This window comes from Psammomys obesus, unplaced genomic scaffold, assembly GCF_907164565.1.
Source record: "Psammomys obesus unplaced genomic scaffold, mPsaObe1.curated_primary_1811, whole genome shotgun sequence".
Taxonomy (NCBI): Eukaryota; Metazoa; Chordata; class Mammalia; order Rodentia; family Muridae; genus Psammomys; species Psammomys obesus.
Genome location: NW_026596064.1, coordinates 10,881,737 through 10,896,982, shown reverse-complemented (window position 1 = coordinate 10,896,982; position 15,246 = coordinate 10,881,737). Strand labels below are relative to the sequence as shown.

General features: G+C 49.6%; 1 protein-coding gene across 3 annotated transcripts in view; it reads right to left on the bottom strand.

The window, feature by feature from the left end:
* Bdh1 (3-hydroxybutyrate dehydrogenase 1) overlaps positions 1-15,246 on the bottom strand; it is a 34,901-nt gene that overhangs the window by 6,870 nt on the left and 12,785 nt on the right. For all 3 annotated transcript variants that reach the window (XM_055624925.1, XM_055624924.1, XM_055624926.1), the window contains exons 2-5: positions 13,124-13,249; positions 5,762-5,834; positions 4,756-4,866; positions 2,580-2,721 (exon numbers count right to left, since the gene is read on the bottom strand). In XM_055624925.1, coding sequence (XP_055480900.1) covers positions 2,580-2,721; positions 4,756-4,866; positions 5,762-5,834; positions 13,124-13,206 — 409 coding nt within the window. In that variant the 5' untranslated portion in view covers positions 13,207-13,249. The remainder of the gene's footprint in view (positions 1-2,579; positions 2,722-4,755; positions 4,867-5,761; positions 5,835-13,123; positions 13,250-15,246) is intronic.

The window sequence follows — 15,246 nt, the reverse complement described above, 5'->3', positions numbered from 1 at the left end:
CCTATAGCCAGGCTAATCTGTCTCCTTCCAGTACTTCTCATTCCTGTGGCCCCTTGCCTCCAACAGTGGTGAGGTCTAACCTAGGCAACGAATGGCTAGACGTACTTTACCACTTCACAGATGGGCAAGCTGAGGCCCCCACAGGACCTGGTTCACGCCCAAGTCACACTTAAATGTGGAGGCGAAGACCTGGGTAAATCCAGTCTGCCCCTCCCAGACCAAGGGGCATGCTCCGTGTAAGGTATTCCCTGCCCACAGCATGATGCCCCTGGGTTGTTGAGTTGCCACTAGGTTGGTGCCCAGTTCCAAGCTCCTCCTGCAGGGTCAGAGCCCTCCAGGCACCAAGCATAGTCCCAAGCATACAACAGGGACTCAAAAAATGCTTACTGATCGGTAAATAATGATTCTAGGGTCAGGCTGCATCCACAAGTTTTCCTGGAGTGGGGAGGGCTGGTCACAGGTCCCTTGGAGTCCTACTAAGCAGAGTAGGCGGGACTGATGCAAGATGGCTGCACGCTATAAGCAGAGTCCCTTCTACCTCAGGGCCCGAGGCTCGCCTCCCAGTCTTTGCTAGTGACTGTTCCATGAAACCAGAGTGAAAATCAGCACCAAAATGTGCCCAATAGGGTCCAAGATGGTGAAATGTTAAGACACTCCAGAGCTGCTGGAAAGCTATGGGAGGGGGAGTGCCACCTGGAGGTCAAAGCCAGCACTGCTCGGCTGGAGGATTTGCCGGAAGGACAACCAGGGCCAGAGGGGAGACCCATCCGGAAGCAGAGGGAAGATGGGAAAAGAAGATGGGGGTGGGGTACGCGAATGCTGTCTGACTGTTCAGTTTTCTGGTTTCGAACATGAAAATTCCAAATCTTTCCCCAAAAACTGCTTTACGGTTGAGGCAGGTTTCGGTGAGTGGCAGAGGCGTGGCCATGGATCCCAGCTGGGCTCCTTCCTGTCAGTCACAAACCCCACAGCTGTGATTCTGAGCTTTTGGGTGCTGCTGCTTTCCCACCTCCTAGTGTGTGAAGGTAGCCGCCCTGGGAGGCTGCTGGGAGAAGGGGTGACAGGCGATGAGGCCGGTGATCATCCCACTGGGATCCACCCTGCTAGGCTGCTCCTGGAGAACACAGCACCGTCCCCCTCCCCCCAATGGCCTCTAGGAGAGTAGGGTGGCAGCACTGAGCTGCTGAGGGGACACCAGTGACAGGCTCCCTAACAGCCTCTCCACACCTAGCCACGTGGCACAGGCCCTTCTCAGAGATGGCAACATTTTTTCAGGCTGGCAAATTTGGTCAGCCACACAGCACAGGTGCAGGCCACCTTCGCTGGACCCCACCCAGCACCTGCGCATCAGGGAGCTAACTGAGGCATACCCCTTTTGTCCTGGTCTGCCAACGGGCTTTAAGATCAACATCACAGACCAGCTCTTTCACAGGGCCCAGCTTTGTGCTTCTGGGGTTCCACTTGGATAGTACCCCCAGAACTGGAGAACAGAATCCCTCAAACCAAGGCCCTCCAAGGAGGATGCCAGATGCTCAGGCCTCAGGGAGTCTCTGCAGTGTCTGACCTTTGACCACTGGCTCTCCAAACTTTCTATGCCTTTAGCCTTGAGGCAGAGTGTCCAACCTCTGAGGCATCAGTCTCCATCCTCCCTTCCTCCCTGGGTCCTAACTCCTTGTATCACCTCTGGACACTCCCCTACTGTCCCATGGCCACCTTCATGTCTGCTCAGTTCTCATCTTGCTCTCGGAGTTGAGGACACCAGCCACGTAGGACAGACGCCTCTTGCCTCTTCATCCCCACATCCAAATCAAGCCTGCCAGTTTTTGTCCTCTCAGTACCGCTAGGGAGCCCCGCCTACTGCCATGCTCAGGACTGTGCCCACCCATATTCTCCTTTAACCCGTCTTTCCTCCCGCTCCGATGCAGGCTTCAGAGAGAGCTTCACAAGCCAGGCCAGGCCATTACCTCAGCCTCTGGACTCTCCAGCACCTTCCGCAAAGAAGACAGTCCCCTACCTCACCTGCTGCCACCACCAATCTCAACCTTACCATAGGACCATTTGCCACACCCCAGGACACCATCATTGCGCACGCTCTGCTCTCCTTCTAACATGATCTCCTAGCTCTTACCACACTACCCATCCCTGCCATACCCCTGGCACCGCACTCAGCCCCCTTCCCTGCTGCTCTGCCCCGGTCCGTGCCCTGCACCCTGGTGGTGAAATCAATCCACTCACTACACTGTTAGGTCCTCAGGGACAGAGGCTGCTTTAGCTATCTTCGTGTCTCCACCTCTCAGCCCAGTGCCTGGCCCAGAGTGGGCCATTCAAAGAGCATCGGATGAACTGGCCTGAACCAGTACATCCATCTGTGCTCTCCAGATTTCAAACTGGCCTCTGGCCATATTTTACTGCCCTACTGCACAGGCATGTTTCATTTAATCCACTTCCTTTTACAGAGCAGGAAGAAGAGTTTAAACAATACAGCCTTTTGCCAGGGTGCCAGCAAATAGAGGGCAGTGTTAGATAGGAGCCCTAGAATAGCACCACATACCAAGCCCGCAGTCTCACGGGGCCCTTACCCTTCTCAGGGTCCTTCAGGCCGGAGCGGACCGTCTCCACTGCTTTCTCTATCTCTTCGCTGTTGCAGACATTGAGCTGGATGGTTCTCAGTCGGTCACTCTTCAAGCTGTCCAGCTCCTTGACCCCAGCATCACCTTTGTCCTGGGGGGAGACAGGGCTGTAGTCTGTCTGTCTGTCCCACCCTGGGGCAGGCTCTGAATTTAGGACCCTGCCCAGGTAGGGACTGACTTGAATCCCTTGTAAAGCCTGAGGCTTACACTAACATATGCACGTGAATGCTCCCAGTAACAAAAATTAACCAGAACCCAACCAGTTTTTTAATAAATATCCTGGATGAAAGTTTATTTTTATTTTTATGGACGGGTTGAAAATGCAGTTTGGGGCTAGAAAGACAGCTCAGCAACTAAGAGCTCTTGCTGCTCTTGCAGAGGACCTGAGTTCAATTCCCAGCACCCACATAGTGAATCACAACCAGTTATAACCCTGGTTACAGGAGATCCGACACCCTCTTCTGGCCTCTGAGGGCACCAGGCACACACGTGTTATACATGTATGCAGGAAAAACATCCATGCATATAAAAATATTCTAAAAATTGTACCTAGTTTATATGGAGTGTAAATGAGCAAAAGTACTGTTGTATAGCCACATAACCAAGTAATATTCTGCAGACAAAGAAATTAACTATGACACATACTACAATGTAGACGGCTCTCAAAAACATGCTAAGGCCAGGCGTGCTGGGGCATGCATTAATCGCAGCACTTGAAAGGCAGAGAATGGATCTCTGTGAGTTCCAGCCCAGCCAGAGCCACACAGTGAGATTCTATCTAAAAACAAACAAAACAGTGTGCTATCTGAAAGACACAGGAAAAAAAATTCCCAGCATCCTTGAGTCTAACATGAGGAACGCCCAGAGAAGGGAAGTCTAGGGAGATGGAAAACAGTGGCTGCCCAGGGCTTGAGGGATGTGTGGTGTGTGTGTGTGTGTGTGTGTGTGTGTGTGTGTGTGTGTGTGTGAGAGAGAGAGAGAGAGAGAGAGAGAGAGAGAGAGAGAGAGATAACTGAAAAGAACCAAAAGGGAAAATATTAAGACAAAGAAATGTCCTAAAAGTGATCTGTGGAGGCCGCCTAACTCTCTAAACTGGGGGACGGTGCCGTAGTTACATTAGCAGTCTCATATCCCAGTACTTCCCTTCATGTAGCCTAAATGCCACCTGATGTCTCGAAGCAGTTGGCCCTACACTTCCAAGGCTGTGCTTGGGCCATCCCTTCCGTCTGTAAGGTCACACCCCTCCCAGTCTCCATCCATGACAGCATGACTTATTCCCCACAGCCCTGAACAAATGTCACCTCCTTCGTCAAGTCAAAGCCAATCCTTCCTTCGATGCGCTCCCCCTGACCATCCTTGGATATGCTGGGAACGCTTTCTAGTTCTTCAGCTGCGACTGTGCACACTGGACAGAGAGCTCCTGGGCTGTACTCGCTAGTTTTATGTCAGCTCGACCCAATTGGAGTCATCTGAGAGGAGGAAAGCCTAACTCCTCTCAGAAATAAAGCTGTAGGCAAGTCTACAGGGCCTTTTCTTAATTAGTGACTGATGTGGGAAGGCCTAATCCATGGTGGGTGATACCACCTCTGGGCTGGTGGTCCTGGGCTCTATCAGAAAGCAGGTGAGCAAGCCATGTGGAGCAAGCCAGTAAGCAGCATCCTTCCATGGCTTCTGCATCAGCTTCTGCCTCCAGGTTCCCGCTCTGTTTGAGTTTCTGCCCTCACTTCCTTCTACGAAGAACTGTGATACAGAAATGTAGGCAAAATAAAAATCTTACTCCCCAGCTTGCTTTTGGCGTTCATCGCAACAATGGTAACCCTAACCAAGATACTGGATCTTGGACCAGTCTTATTCCACAGCATCTAGCAAATTGTCAAGCCCATCATTGTCATTTGATAAATGAACAAATGGCAGAGCAACCGATGATGGACATAATAAGGACTGGTGGATGGATGCATGCGTGCACACATGCAAAACGCTATGCAGAACAAATGAAACGGAAGTGGAAAAGGTGTAGGCTATTTTAGCAACCAGTGTTAGAAAAGTGCATGCACGAATGCACACGCACACACGTGCACACACTGTAACTGCTTGGACAACGGTGAAGAAAATGACCCAGTCTTACCTTCAGCAAGCAGCCAGCAAATACAAGGAAACCTTTTGAGTGCAGATGTTTGGCCAAAGAGAACCCAAATCCGGAGTCACAGCCTGTAACCAGGACAGCTTTGCCGCTAGCCTGTTTTAGAGGGTTAGACCCGATTTAGGAACCCAGGATCCTGCGGTAGAAAACCAAACCCTACCGAGCAAGCCCTTCCCAACCCTCCCCAGTCCTCCAGGCAGTGATTCTATCACATGCCGGCTGACCAGGCCTCATCCTCCTCGTTGGTTCTCGCTGTCTCGATAACGTCAAGCACCAAGGTCTACGGAGACTCAGCATCAGGAGACCAAGCTCTAACCGAGAGTCCGCCACCACCAACACTGCCTGGGGAAGGGACTCCTGCTTTCAGGATCTCAGTGTCTTCATCTACAGTCTCCACAATGCTCACTGTCCTTGTCACATTCGTCCAAGCCAGGCTTATCCAGGACAGTGCAGGGTACTCTGTCCCCATGACTCCCCATCCCCAAGCAAAACCCCAGAGACCTGTGATTCAACACCCTTCCTAATGCTGCGGCCCTTTACTCCAGTTCCTCATGTTCCCCAACCATACGTTACTTTTGTTGCTACTTCATAACTGTAATGTTGCTACTGTTATAAACGATAAGGTAAATATCTGTGTTTTCTGATGATCTTAGGCGACTAACCACTACAATTGCGTGATGGTGATTACTGCACGTCAGTGAGGAAACAGATGCTTTCAAAAAGTCTGATGCAATTAATAAGAGGCCTGGAGCAGAGAGCCCAGAGCCTCACTCTGAACCCCTAAGCTTCTCTCTGCTTCCCAGCAGGCCTCCCACAAACTCCCTGGACCTTCTCCCTACTGACAGGAGGGCCTTAAAGAAGGGTTAAGTGAGAACGTGGTTCGGAATGTCCTGAACACCGTTCAGGCCCGTTCAGAGCGCGGCTCGAGGCCTAAGGTCCCAAAAGTGCCCTCCCCAACCCGATGGCTCCCAGGGAGCTGGCGGCCACTCACCGCATCTGCCTGACTGGCATAAGTCCGGCAGGTGACGGGGGTGAAGGAGGCTGGGTAAAACAACAGCATGTGTCTGCAAGAAAACAGCAAGCCATGAATGCAAGGTCCTAGTCTCTCTTCAGACCCCACTCCCGGGCAGAAACACCCCCAGAACACCTTCAATCACCACCTAGGCTGACTTTCTCCCCATTCCAGCCTCTGGAGACTGCTGCTAGGGACCCCCTTTCCACCAGGAGCCAGGCAGGAGGGCAGTGCAGCAGCCACCTCCTCAGCCACCATACAGGAGATGCCCTCCTGAGAAGAAAGCCAGCCCAAAGGCTTCTTTTCTTAGAAGGCCATAGGAAAACTTGACCGGCGTGCGGCCTGCTCCAGTAATGTTCACTTCCCACTTTCTGGGGTACACAGATGGGCAGTGCTCCAGGATAATCAGAGTGTGCATATGCTTTCAGAAAAGAGCCTTCTGCGGGCTGATGAGATAGCTTAGTGGGTAAAGGTTATTGCTGCCAGGCCTGCCAGCCTGAGATTCATCACTGGAGCCCACGGGATGCTAGGAGAGAGGACTGATTCCTGCAAGTTGTCCTCTGACCTTCCCATGAACACACACACACACACTCTCTCTCTCTCTCTCTCTCTCTCTAAATAAAAGTTAAAGCCTTCTGTAATTTCAGTGTTTTAATTCTGTAAGCTCAATGATGCTTCCTGATAATTGTTTTTAAAATTTTTTATTTGGAAATAATTACAGATATACACACTGTTAAGAAAGGATGCGTAGAGCTGGGCTTGGTGGGGGCAGGCTTGTAATCACAGCTACTTGGGAAGACGAATCAGGAGGATCACAAGTTCAAGGCCATCCTGGGCAATTTGGTTAGACCCTGCCCTATCATGAAAAGTAAAAATAGGGCTGTGGATACAGTTGAGTGATATAGTCCTTTCCTATCCCATCCCATCCTAGGCAAAACCCTGGATTCAATCCCCAGTTCTAGGGAAAGAGGGATCTGGGGAGAGGGAGGAGAGGAAAGGAAAAGAAGAGGTGGGAGAGGAGGGATGGGGAGGAGAGACAAGGAAAGAAAAGCAAGTAGAGAGACATTGGGTACCACTTGCCCAAAGTCATTGGTGCAATATCACAGCCAGGATGCGGGCAGTGATACCGCAACAATGCAGAACATTCCCATCACTTTGTGCATCCTTCTCTTTACCCTTACCACTACAACTACCATTAAGCCAGGTACGGTGGCTCAATCTACAATCCCAACACTCAGGGGGCTGATGCAGGAAGGACCTGCTGGGAGTTCCTGCCCAGCCTGAGCCACAGAGTAAAATCCTGTCTCAAAACCACAAAACAGTAACAACAAAAAGAACGTTATAAAATGGATCATACAGCGCAGAGCCTTCTGGGCCAGGCTTTGTACACTCAATGTTGATCTCTGGAAACTCATCCAGATTGTTGGATACAAGCTTCTTGTGTCTAAGCCATGCTCTCTAACTCAGGTGACTGTGTAACTGTTTACTTTCTGGAGGTCATCTGGGTTGTTTCCAGTTTGGATTTATTATGAATAAAGCTGCTATGAAGATTCCTGGGCAAGATTTTGTATAAACATATTTCTCTAGGCTAAAATCCCAGGAATACAATCATTGGGTCATATGGTAGGTGCATGCTTCATTATTATAGAAACCGGGGAACTGTTTACAGTTCTAGAGCCATGGAAGCATACTGCATTCCCAGCAGAGATGTATGAGGACCCACTTTCTCCACATAGTCCCCACAATTGGATATCCTCACTATTTTTAAAGGTGTGTTTATTTGTTACTGTTGTCTACTGTGACAGGACCTCATGCAGGCCAGGCTAGCATGGAACTTATTATGTAGACCAGACTGGCTCAACCCGGCCAGCATCCTCTTGTCTCAGCCACCCCCAACTACTGAGATTACAGTCATATCATTTCATGCCTGGCCACTGCTTTTTAATTTTAGGCATGTTGAAAACCACATATGATTATCTTACTGTGGTTTTAATTTTTAATTCTCTAATAACCAAGGATGCCGAACATCTCTTTTATTATCTAACACCTGTGTCAGGCCAAACGGCTAATAAAATACCATAATAAGGGTGACTTACAAACAATACAATGGATTATTATTAGTTTTGTTTTGTTGTTTGTTTGTTTAGTTTTTCAAGACAGAGTTTCTCTGTGTGTAGCCCTGGCTGTCCTAGAATCACTCTGTATTAAGGCTGGCCTCAAATTCACAGAGATCTGCCTTCCTCTGCCTCCCAAGTACTGGGACTAAAGGCGTGTGTCACCAACCACCCGGCTAACACAGTGGTTTTATAAAGGGTGAAAACGTAACAGTTTTGAAATCTGGGCAGCTCCAGATGTGACAGCCAACTTCCTAGGTTGACAATTTCTACTGTGACTCTAGTTGGCAGAACGGGATGGTGTGTGTTTCTTAGACCTCTATCTCTAAGGCATTAGCCCACTGACAAGCAGCCTCTATGACCCAACACCCTGTAAGGCCAGACCTCACACCAGCTGGCATGGTGGCTTTGAACTGTCAACTTGACAGGATTTGGAAGCAAGCCAGGATTCACAAGCTCTGTCTGTGAGGGTGCTTCCAGAAAGGATTCACTCATGGAGGAGGAGCTACCCTCAAAGCCGGCTCAAAGAGCTCCTACACAAAGTTGTCTGAGGGGAAAGCAGTGCTGCCCGCCTGCCCTCGCTGTGCACACTACTGCTTTTATCCAACCCCAGCTTCCTCTCCCTTCCAAGGCAGACGAAAAGCCGGTGACGATCAAGGGGTCTTCCGGGCCTCCGGCACTGGTTTGAGACTGCCACTTTATGGTCTGAGCAGCTACTGGGGTCCCTGGCTCTCTGATGTGTACGTAGGCATTGTTGAGACTGGCCAATCTAACACACCCTTTCACAAGCCCTCCTCCTCTGTTCCTCTAGAGAACCACGATACACCAGCTCTATGGGAGCAGGGTGTCAGCGTGTGCACACGGGGGCTACAGGGCATTCGGACCGTAGCACAGCACACACATCCTGTCTGTGTTTGTCCATGCTCTGTGGACATTTCCTTCTTTCACTGCTGAACTTCAAACATCCTTCAGATGCTCTAGAAGCTTTTGTGATCACAGAGCATAAAAATCTTTCCTGCTAGTCCTCCTTTGTGTGTGTGTGTGTGTGTGTGTGTGTTTTCCAAAATAATTTTTCAACATAATCTTTGGAAATTTCACATCAGGCACCCCGAGCACACTCATGTCCCATGTCCACCACCACAAAAGAAAATTTAAAAATTAAAATTAAGAAAAAAAAACACACAAAAACAATAAAACAAGTACAATTTGTGGTGTCTATGTCGTCATAGAGCATGAGTGAGTATGTGGCATTGGGCTCTACCACACACAGTCAGTGGCACATTTTTACATAGCCAGAGAACTCATGGCCCCAAACCCTCTGCACCCACCCTGAAAGGCAGAGCCCAACAGATGGTGATTCAGCCTCTGTCCAGCACGGGACAGCTCCAGCTGGCATGAGTGTCCTGCTGGGCTCTTCCTGGCTCTCTGCCACCTCCGGTCATCCCTGACAGCCGTGTTTCATCTGCTCTGACTTCAATTTTCTAGGCTTCCCACACCTGTGTGAGATCTATCGTGGGGCCCTTGCTCATGACCAATTAAAGCAGAATCCACACGGTGAGGCAGACAGCAGCTCCATGCCAAGGGCCTGTGGCAGACACCGCCGCTCATTTGAACGCTCGCAACCAGAAACCTCAGGCCATATAGAAGAGGCCTTCCAGGATGACCCAGGCATCATTCTGGCTTTTGCCCTTTCTTACCGCTCAGAGTTTTTAACCTGTGTTATTGCTCCCATCGTGAACCAGCACGGTAACCAGTAACTCAACTTTCCGCCAAGGGGAGACTTCCACAGGTCGGTGTAGTGGGCTGTATCTAGTTAAGACTGGGTTAGAAGATTGCACAGCATGACCCGAGTGCAGCTTGGGAGAAGGACAGTTCTACAGTGGCCTCTGGGGTAGGGGACAGTCAGGAATCTCCAGTGTCACGTAGCTACCAAAAGCAGGTATTCTAACCCAGGATGGGCAGGTGAAAACACCGGCACCCATGTCTACACAGCTGAAACCAAGGCATGGGCTGTTAGGTTTCCTCCCTCCCTGGGCCCGTCACTACTGCAGGGTATGAGTGGTAGTGTCCTGATGGGAACATGTCAGTAAGCTATCTGCTGGAGGCACCCCTATCTTCTGGTGCACCCAGATACTCCTAAACCCAAGGGCCACTGGGGCCATTGAGTCCTTAAGTGGAGCAGATCTCCAGTGCTATGGGGGAAGGTGTGTGTGTGGCATAGCCAGCCACTCCTCAGGAAGTTTTCACCTGAACGTGTCCTGTGAGACCCCTGCTGAGGCCCGTGGGCCGTGGTGGCTGTGCTTCCTGAGAAGGAACACAGGCCGAGGATTACCGCTCAGGGGGCCACCACACAGATGGAATAAAGGGTGGCAAGGGGATGGGTACCGGGTGGCGTGGTGTCCAGAGGGAGATGTGACTGCGAACGCAGAGGTGGACCCGGGAACAGAGGGTGGCCTCTACAGGACAAAGCGTTGCCACTCGCTACTGTATATAGAGCTGTCCAAAGCCACACGGCTTGCTGTGACTCCCATCAATGGACACATTCAAAATGCATCAAGGCCGGAAGGTTACTACTGTCAAGGATGCTTGGAGATCAGCAGGATTCACCCTCCGGGAGGACTGGAGCATGAAGCCCTTGGCAAACCAATCAAGCCAAAGACTTCCCTGAAGACCCTGTGTCTGGTTCTTAGCAAAAGTCATCCCTGGGGCCAGTCTCCTTTGGCAGCTGCTGTCCCTCTGGGCCTCTACTGATACCTTATCCTGGGGGGCATGTAAGACATTCTGACTCAGCTCTGCCCCCGCCCCTCATGCTCCTTGAAATAACCAAGTAACTCCTCACTTAGCCACATAGGCAAGAATGTCCTTATAACGAACGCCTTTTCTCTCTCTCAAATGAGCCAGAAGCGCAACTAATGACCCACTTCCCTTTAAGGACAAATCTTTGGTGCAGTGCCTGCAGGGGCCAGAGGAGGGCATCAGATCCCCTCCAACTGGAGTCAGACCTTTATGAGCTGCCTCTCGGATGTTGCTCTGGGAGTATGAGTCTTCCAGAAGAGCAGCCAGTCCTCTTTATCACCGAGTTATCTCTCCAGGCCCAGGATTCTCTATTTTTATGAATAACTTGCTTTAAAAAAAAACAGAGGTGGGCAAATAACTGGGCAGTTTCACTATATCCTTCAGCAAGGCACCAGAACAGCATGGACACTTTGCTGGCCAGTGATTTCTATAGATTCCAAAGGGAAAGTGGGCAGGAGGGAGGAGCCACAGGACTGAAGGTGCTAGATCCCTGAAGCCTGAAGAATGGGGTGTCCTGGCCCACTGGGAATAGGACATCTAAAGCTAAGAAGGTCTAGAAGCCTGTGGCACAAGCCACTTCCCCTGGCCGTAGGCATGGTCTTCAGATGAGCACAGCTCTTCCTAAATTCACAGTGCTCACACCAAAGATGGAGGTGAATTCTCCCTGGGCAAGGGTGGCACTTATTTTGCAACAAAGCAGAAACCATGCAGAATCCTGACAGCAAAATGGACAAAAGCAGTTCTTGAAGACGTGTAATTTGTGCCCATGCAAACAGTGGTTCCTGCCAGATTTCCTGCTTAAGCCATTGGACACAGAATTCCTGATGTTGTAACATTCAAGGATTTGTACAAATAAATAATGATGGACTAAAAAGAAAAAGGCACTTTTTGCCTCGTCTGCCATCATGCCACCTATGAAAACACTTGTGGCCTAAATAAATAAATAGTAGATAGATAGATAGATAGATAGATAGATAGATAGATAGATAGATAGATAGATAGATAAAGTTCTGAAGTTCTGAAGTTGACCGCAGAAGATGGGATCATGGATGCTGCCAATTTTGAGCAGCTCCTCCAGGAGAGAATCAAGGTGAATGGGAAAGCTGGGAATCTTGGCGGAGTGAACACTGTCACTTCTGAGGTGTCTTTCTCCAAAAGATATTTGAAATATCTCACAGAAAAAAATATATATATTTGAAGAACAATCTCAGAGACTGGTTGCCTGCTGTTCCCAACAGCAACTGTCTGGCTGTTGACATTCTGTTTCACGTCCCTTAACTATAACCAGGAGAAGTGTATCTATCTTACCTGTCCTTGGAATCCCCCCCGGAACAGATCTACTGAGTGTGGCTACACACACCCAGCCCCAGCACTCACAGGCTAAAGTGGGGGCCTGGGCAACAAGGTTAAGACGGTGTCTCCAAAATACTGAAGATCTGCTTGTTTAGCCTGTACTGATTTAATAATTCTTCTAAAAGCACACAAGCAGTTCAGGGATGTCTGGGGCATTTACTTAAAAGTGTAAATGTGAAAAGACCAAAGAAATGAGTCACGTGGACATTGGCGAAAAGCTAAGGAGGGCGCACCTCGCTTCTACAAGCTCTTCACCAATGTGCTAATCTGTATTTGACCACAGAGACACACACACCGACACACAGATACACACACGCTCTACACCAGCAGAGATAGGCTTCAGAATAGCTGGCGAGCGGTCTTCCAGTGTCAAGACTGACCAAAGGCGACAAAGAATTGCTGCTGATGGGGAAAAGGCTAAGGAGACACACTAACTAAATGCAATGGCAGTGGCAGGGGCTAAACTCTGCGCTGTATAAAAGATCCATCACAGGCCATTTAGTGGAGGCTGGATAAGGCCTGTAGCTTGTCATCTCCATGGCAATTTCCTGATGTTCATCACTACAAGATTTTATATGCTGTGACTGGCTAAGAAAGTTGACTGAGGAGGATCTAGGTGTCCTTTGCATTTGCAACTTTTATATAATTATAAAAGTATTCCAGAGCGTGGCAGTGATAGCACACACCTTTAATCCCAACACTCAGGAGGCAGAGGCAGGCAGATCTCTGAGTTCGAGGCCAGCCTGGTCTACAGAGTGAGTTCCAAGACAGCCAGGGCTCCACAGAAGAAACCCTGTCCAAAAAAAAAAAAAAAAATCAGATAAAAAGGGTTGCTCATTTTTGCAGTCATCAGGAACCATGTGTACACTAGGCAAGTGCTCTGTCCCTGATCTACAATCCAGCACATGCAAAGGGGTTTAGAAGGCAGTTAGGAAGCTTTCCCCTGTGAGCCCTGGAAGCGCCTGACTTCTGAGCATGTGAGGCTGCCTTCGCTGGGGTCTGTCAGGCACTGAGGACATTCAGGACCGACCTGCGAAAAGCATGGTCTTCAAGGCCAACTCTTCCTTTGGTTGCTTACCTTGACCCATTTTCTCTGTCACAGACACTTAGCGTTTTTCCTGGGAGCCGTGCCAGTGGTCTGGAGAGACGAGCAGCCAGCATCGTGGCAGCAAGTTGTAGGACAATCCGCTTCCTCCTGGTGGCTCTGAAATACAAAGTGCATGCTCAGCGTCTTGCACTTGGGAGCGTGGTCAAGCTATTGAAGTTTAGCCGACTAGGCCCTGCTCAAGCTACAGCCTCATGTGACGGAAAGCCGGGAGCCAAGGCATAGCAGCAGCTCACAGGGCAACCATAAATGAGCAGCCATCCCCATGTGACAGGCAACATTGAGCTAAACCAGTGCTCCTCAAACCAGGCTGGACAGCAAGCACTGAGGGAGCTGACTTGGCGACATAACCAGGGGAAGGTACATCTAACCTCGTGACATCATCTGCAAAAGCCTCATACTCAGGAACTGTGCGGCTGAGTTTTCAAAGCCACAGAAGGATGTAATGTTTTAGGTGAGTTTATAATTTTGTGCTGGCTCACCTTCACAGCTGTCCTCAGCTGTGTGGGAAGGGCAGGCCACATACCTGCCTGGTGGAGGAGGGCCCTGGGAGGGCAGGGCAACAGGGGGGTTGGGGTGGGGGCTTCAAACTCATCCAGGTGTCTGACACCTAGCAAAGCATCCATCCGTGGTGGTCACGACCCCGATGGCACTCACAGTGTATGCAGGTGGCTTCTGCAGCCCTGCTTAAAACATTAACACACACACACACACAATTCCAGGCAGGGTAGTACACGCCTGTAATCCTAGCACTTGGGCAGCTGAGGCAGGAGAATTGCAAGAGAGACGTCAACCAGGACCGTATAACAAGTTCCCCACCAGCCTGGGCTAGAAGACTCTGCTGAAACAAACGAACACACTAACTAAAAACCAAAACAACAAAACCACACACAAAGAGCAAATGAAGACTACACAGACACCCCTCATTCTTGCCCATTCAAGGTTAGCTCAAACTCCGGCCTAGATCATATAGTGTCACCTCAGGTCTGAGTTAGCGCCATGGTGACTGAAGGTCACATCAAACCCAGACCAGGCTGGTAATAAGATGGCTATTAAATCAGCCAAAGCAATGCTCTTCACAGGAGCAGCTTCGGGTCCCCCTGTAATCCTCAGGAAGGGAAGGCTGCAGAGGTCCCCTCCGCCTGTGTTATGTTTCCATTAGTAACTGTTGGTCAGCATGTGTTAGAACTTCCCTGTTCAGGTTAACAGTGACACCTCCTGGCCAATGGGTTAGGAGGAGTGGGTGGAAGGAGATGGCCTGTGCGGCTGGAGCCCACGGGATTGGTCTCTCCCTGGCCTCTTGTCACACCCATCTCCTTAGTGATAAGATCCCAGCAGGGAGAAGTCTCTCCCTAGCCCACCCCAAATATAACTGATAATCTGCTATCTAGGCTACGAGGCCAGTATATTAGTTAATTTTCTATGACTATTAATAAGTTCCTGATACTGGGTCACTTTATAAAGAAAACAGGTTGGTTTTTTTGACCCACATTTCTATTCTGAAGATCAAAGTGCACATCTAGCTATGGACTTCCTGCTGGCAGAGTCCCAAATTGTCATGAGACGTCATAAGTCAACAGTCAGTAGCAGGAACTAAACTTCCCACCCCCAGGCATGCGTGTGATGCAAAGACATGTGAGAAGGAAAAACATCCACACACATAAAGTAAAATTTTTAAATAAAAAGTTTACTAGTGGGGCTGGAGAGATGGCTCAGAGGTTAAGAGCACTGGCTGCTCTTCCAGAGGTCATGAGTTCAATTCCCAGCAACCACATGGTGGCTCACAACCATCTATAATGAAATCTGGTGCCCTCTTCTGCAGGTGTACATGCAAACACACATTGTATATAATAAATAAATAAATCTTTAAAAAAAGAAGAAAAAAAAGTTTACTAGTTTCCATAGTGAATAAGGACAGTTTCTTATATTCCTAGCCCTTTCAAACTTCAAAATTCGAGTCAAGGCTCAAACCCTACCTAGATCATGGCAGCCTTAGGACAGCCAACAAGCCAGCCTAAAGGATCAGCTCACCAAAGGAAGCCGGCAGAGCTGTTTAGCTGTTGAATTCCCAGGGCAGGCAGACAGGGCCCCATTGA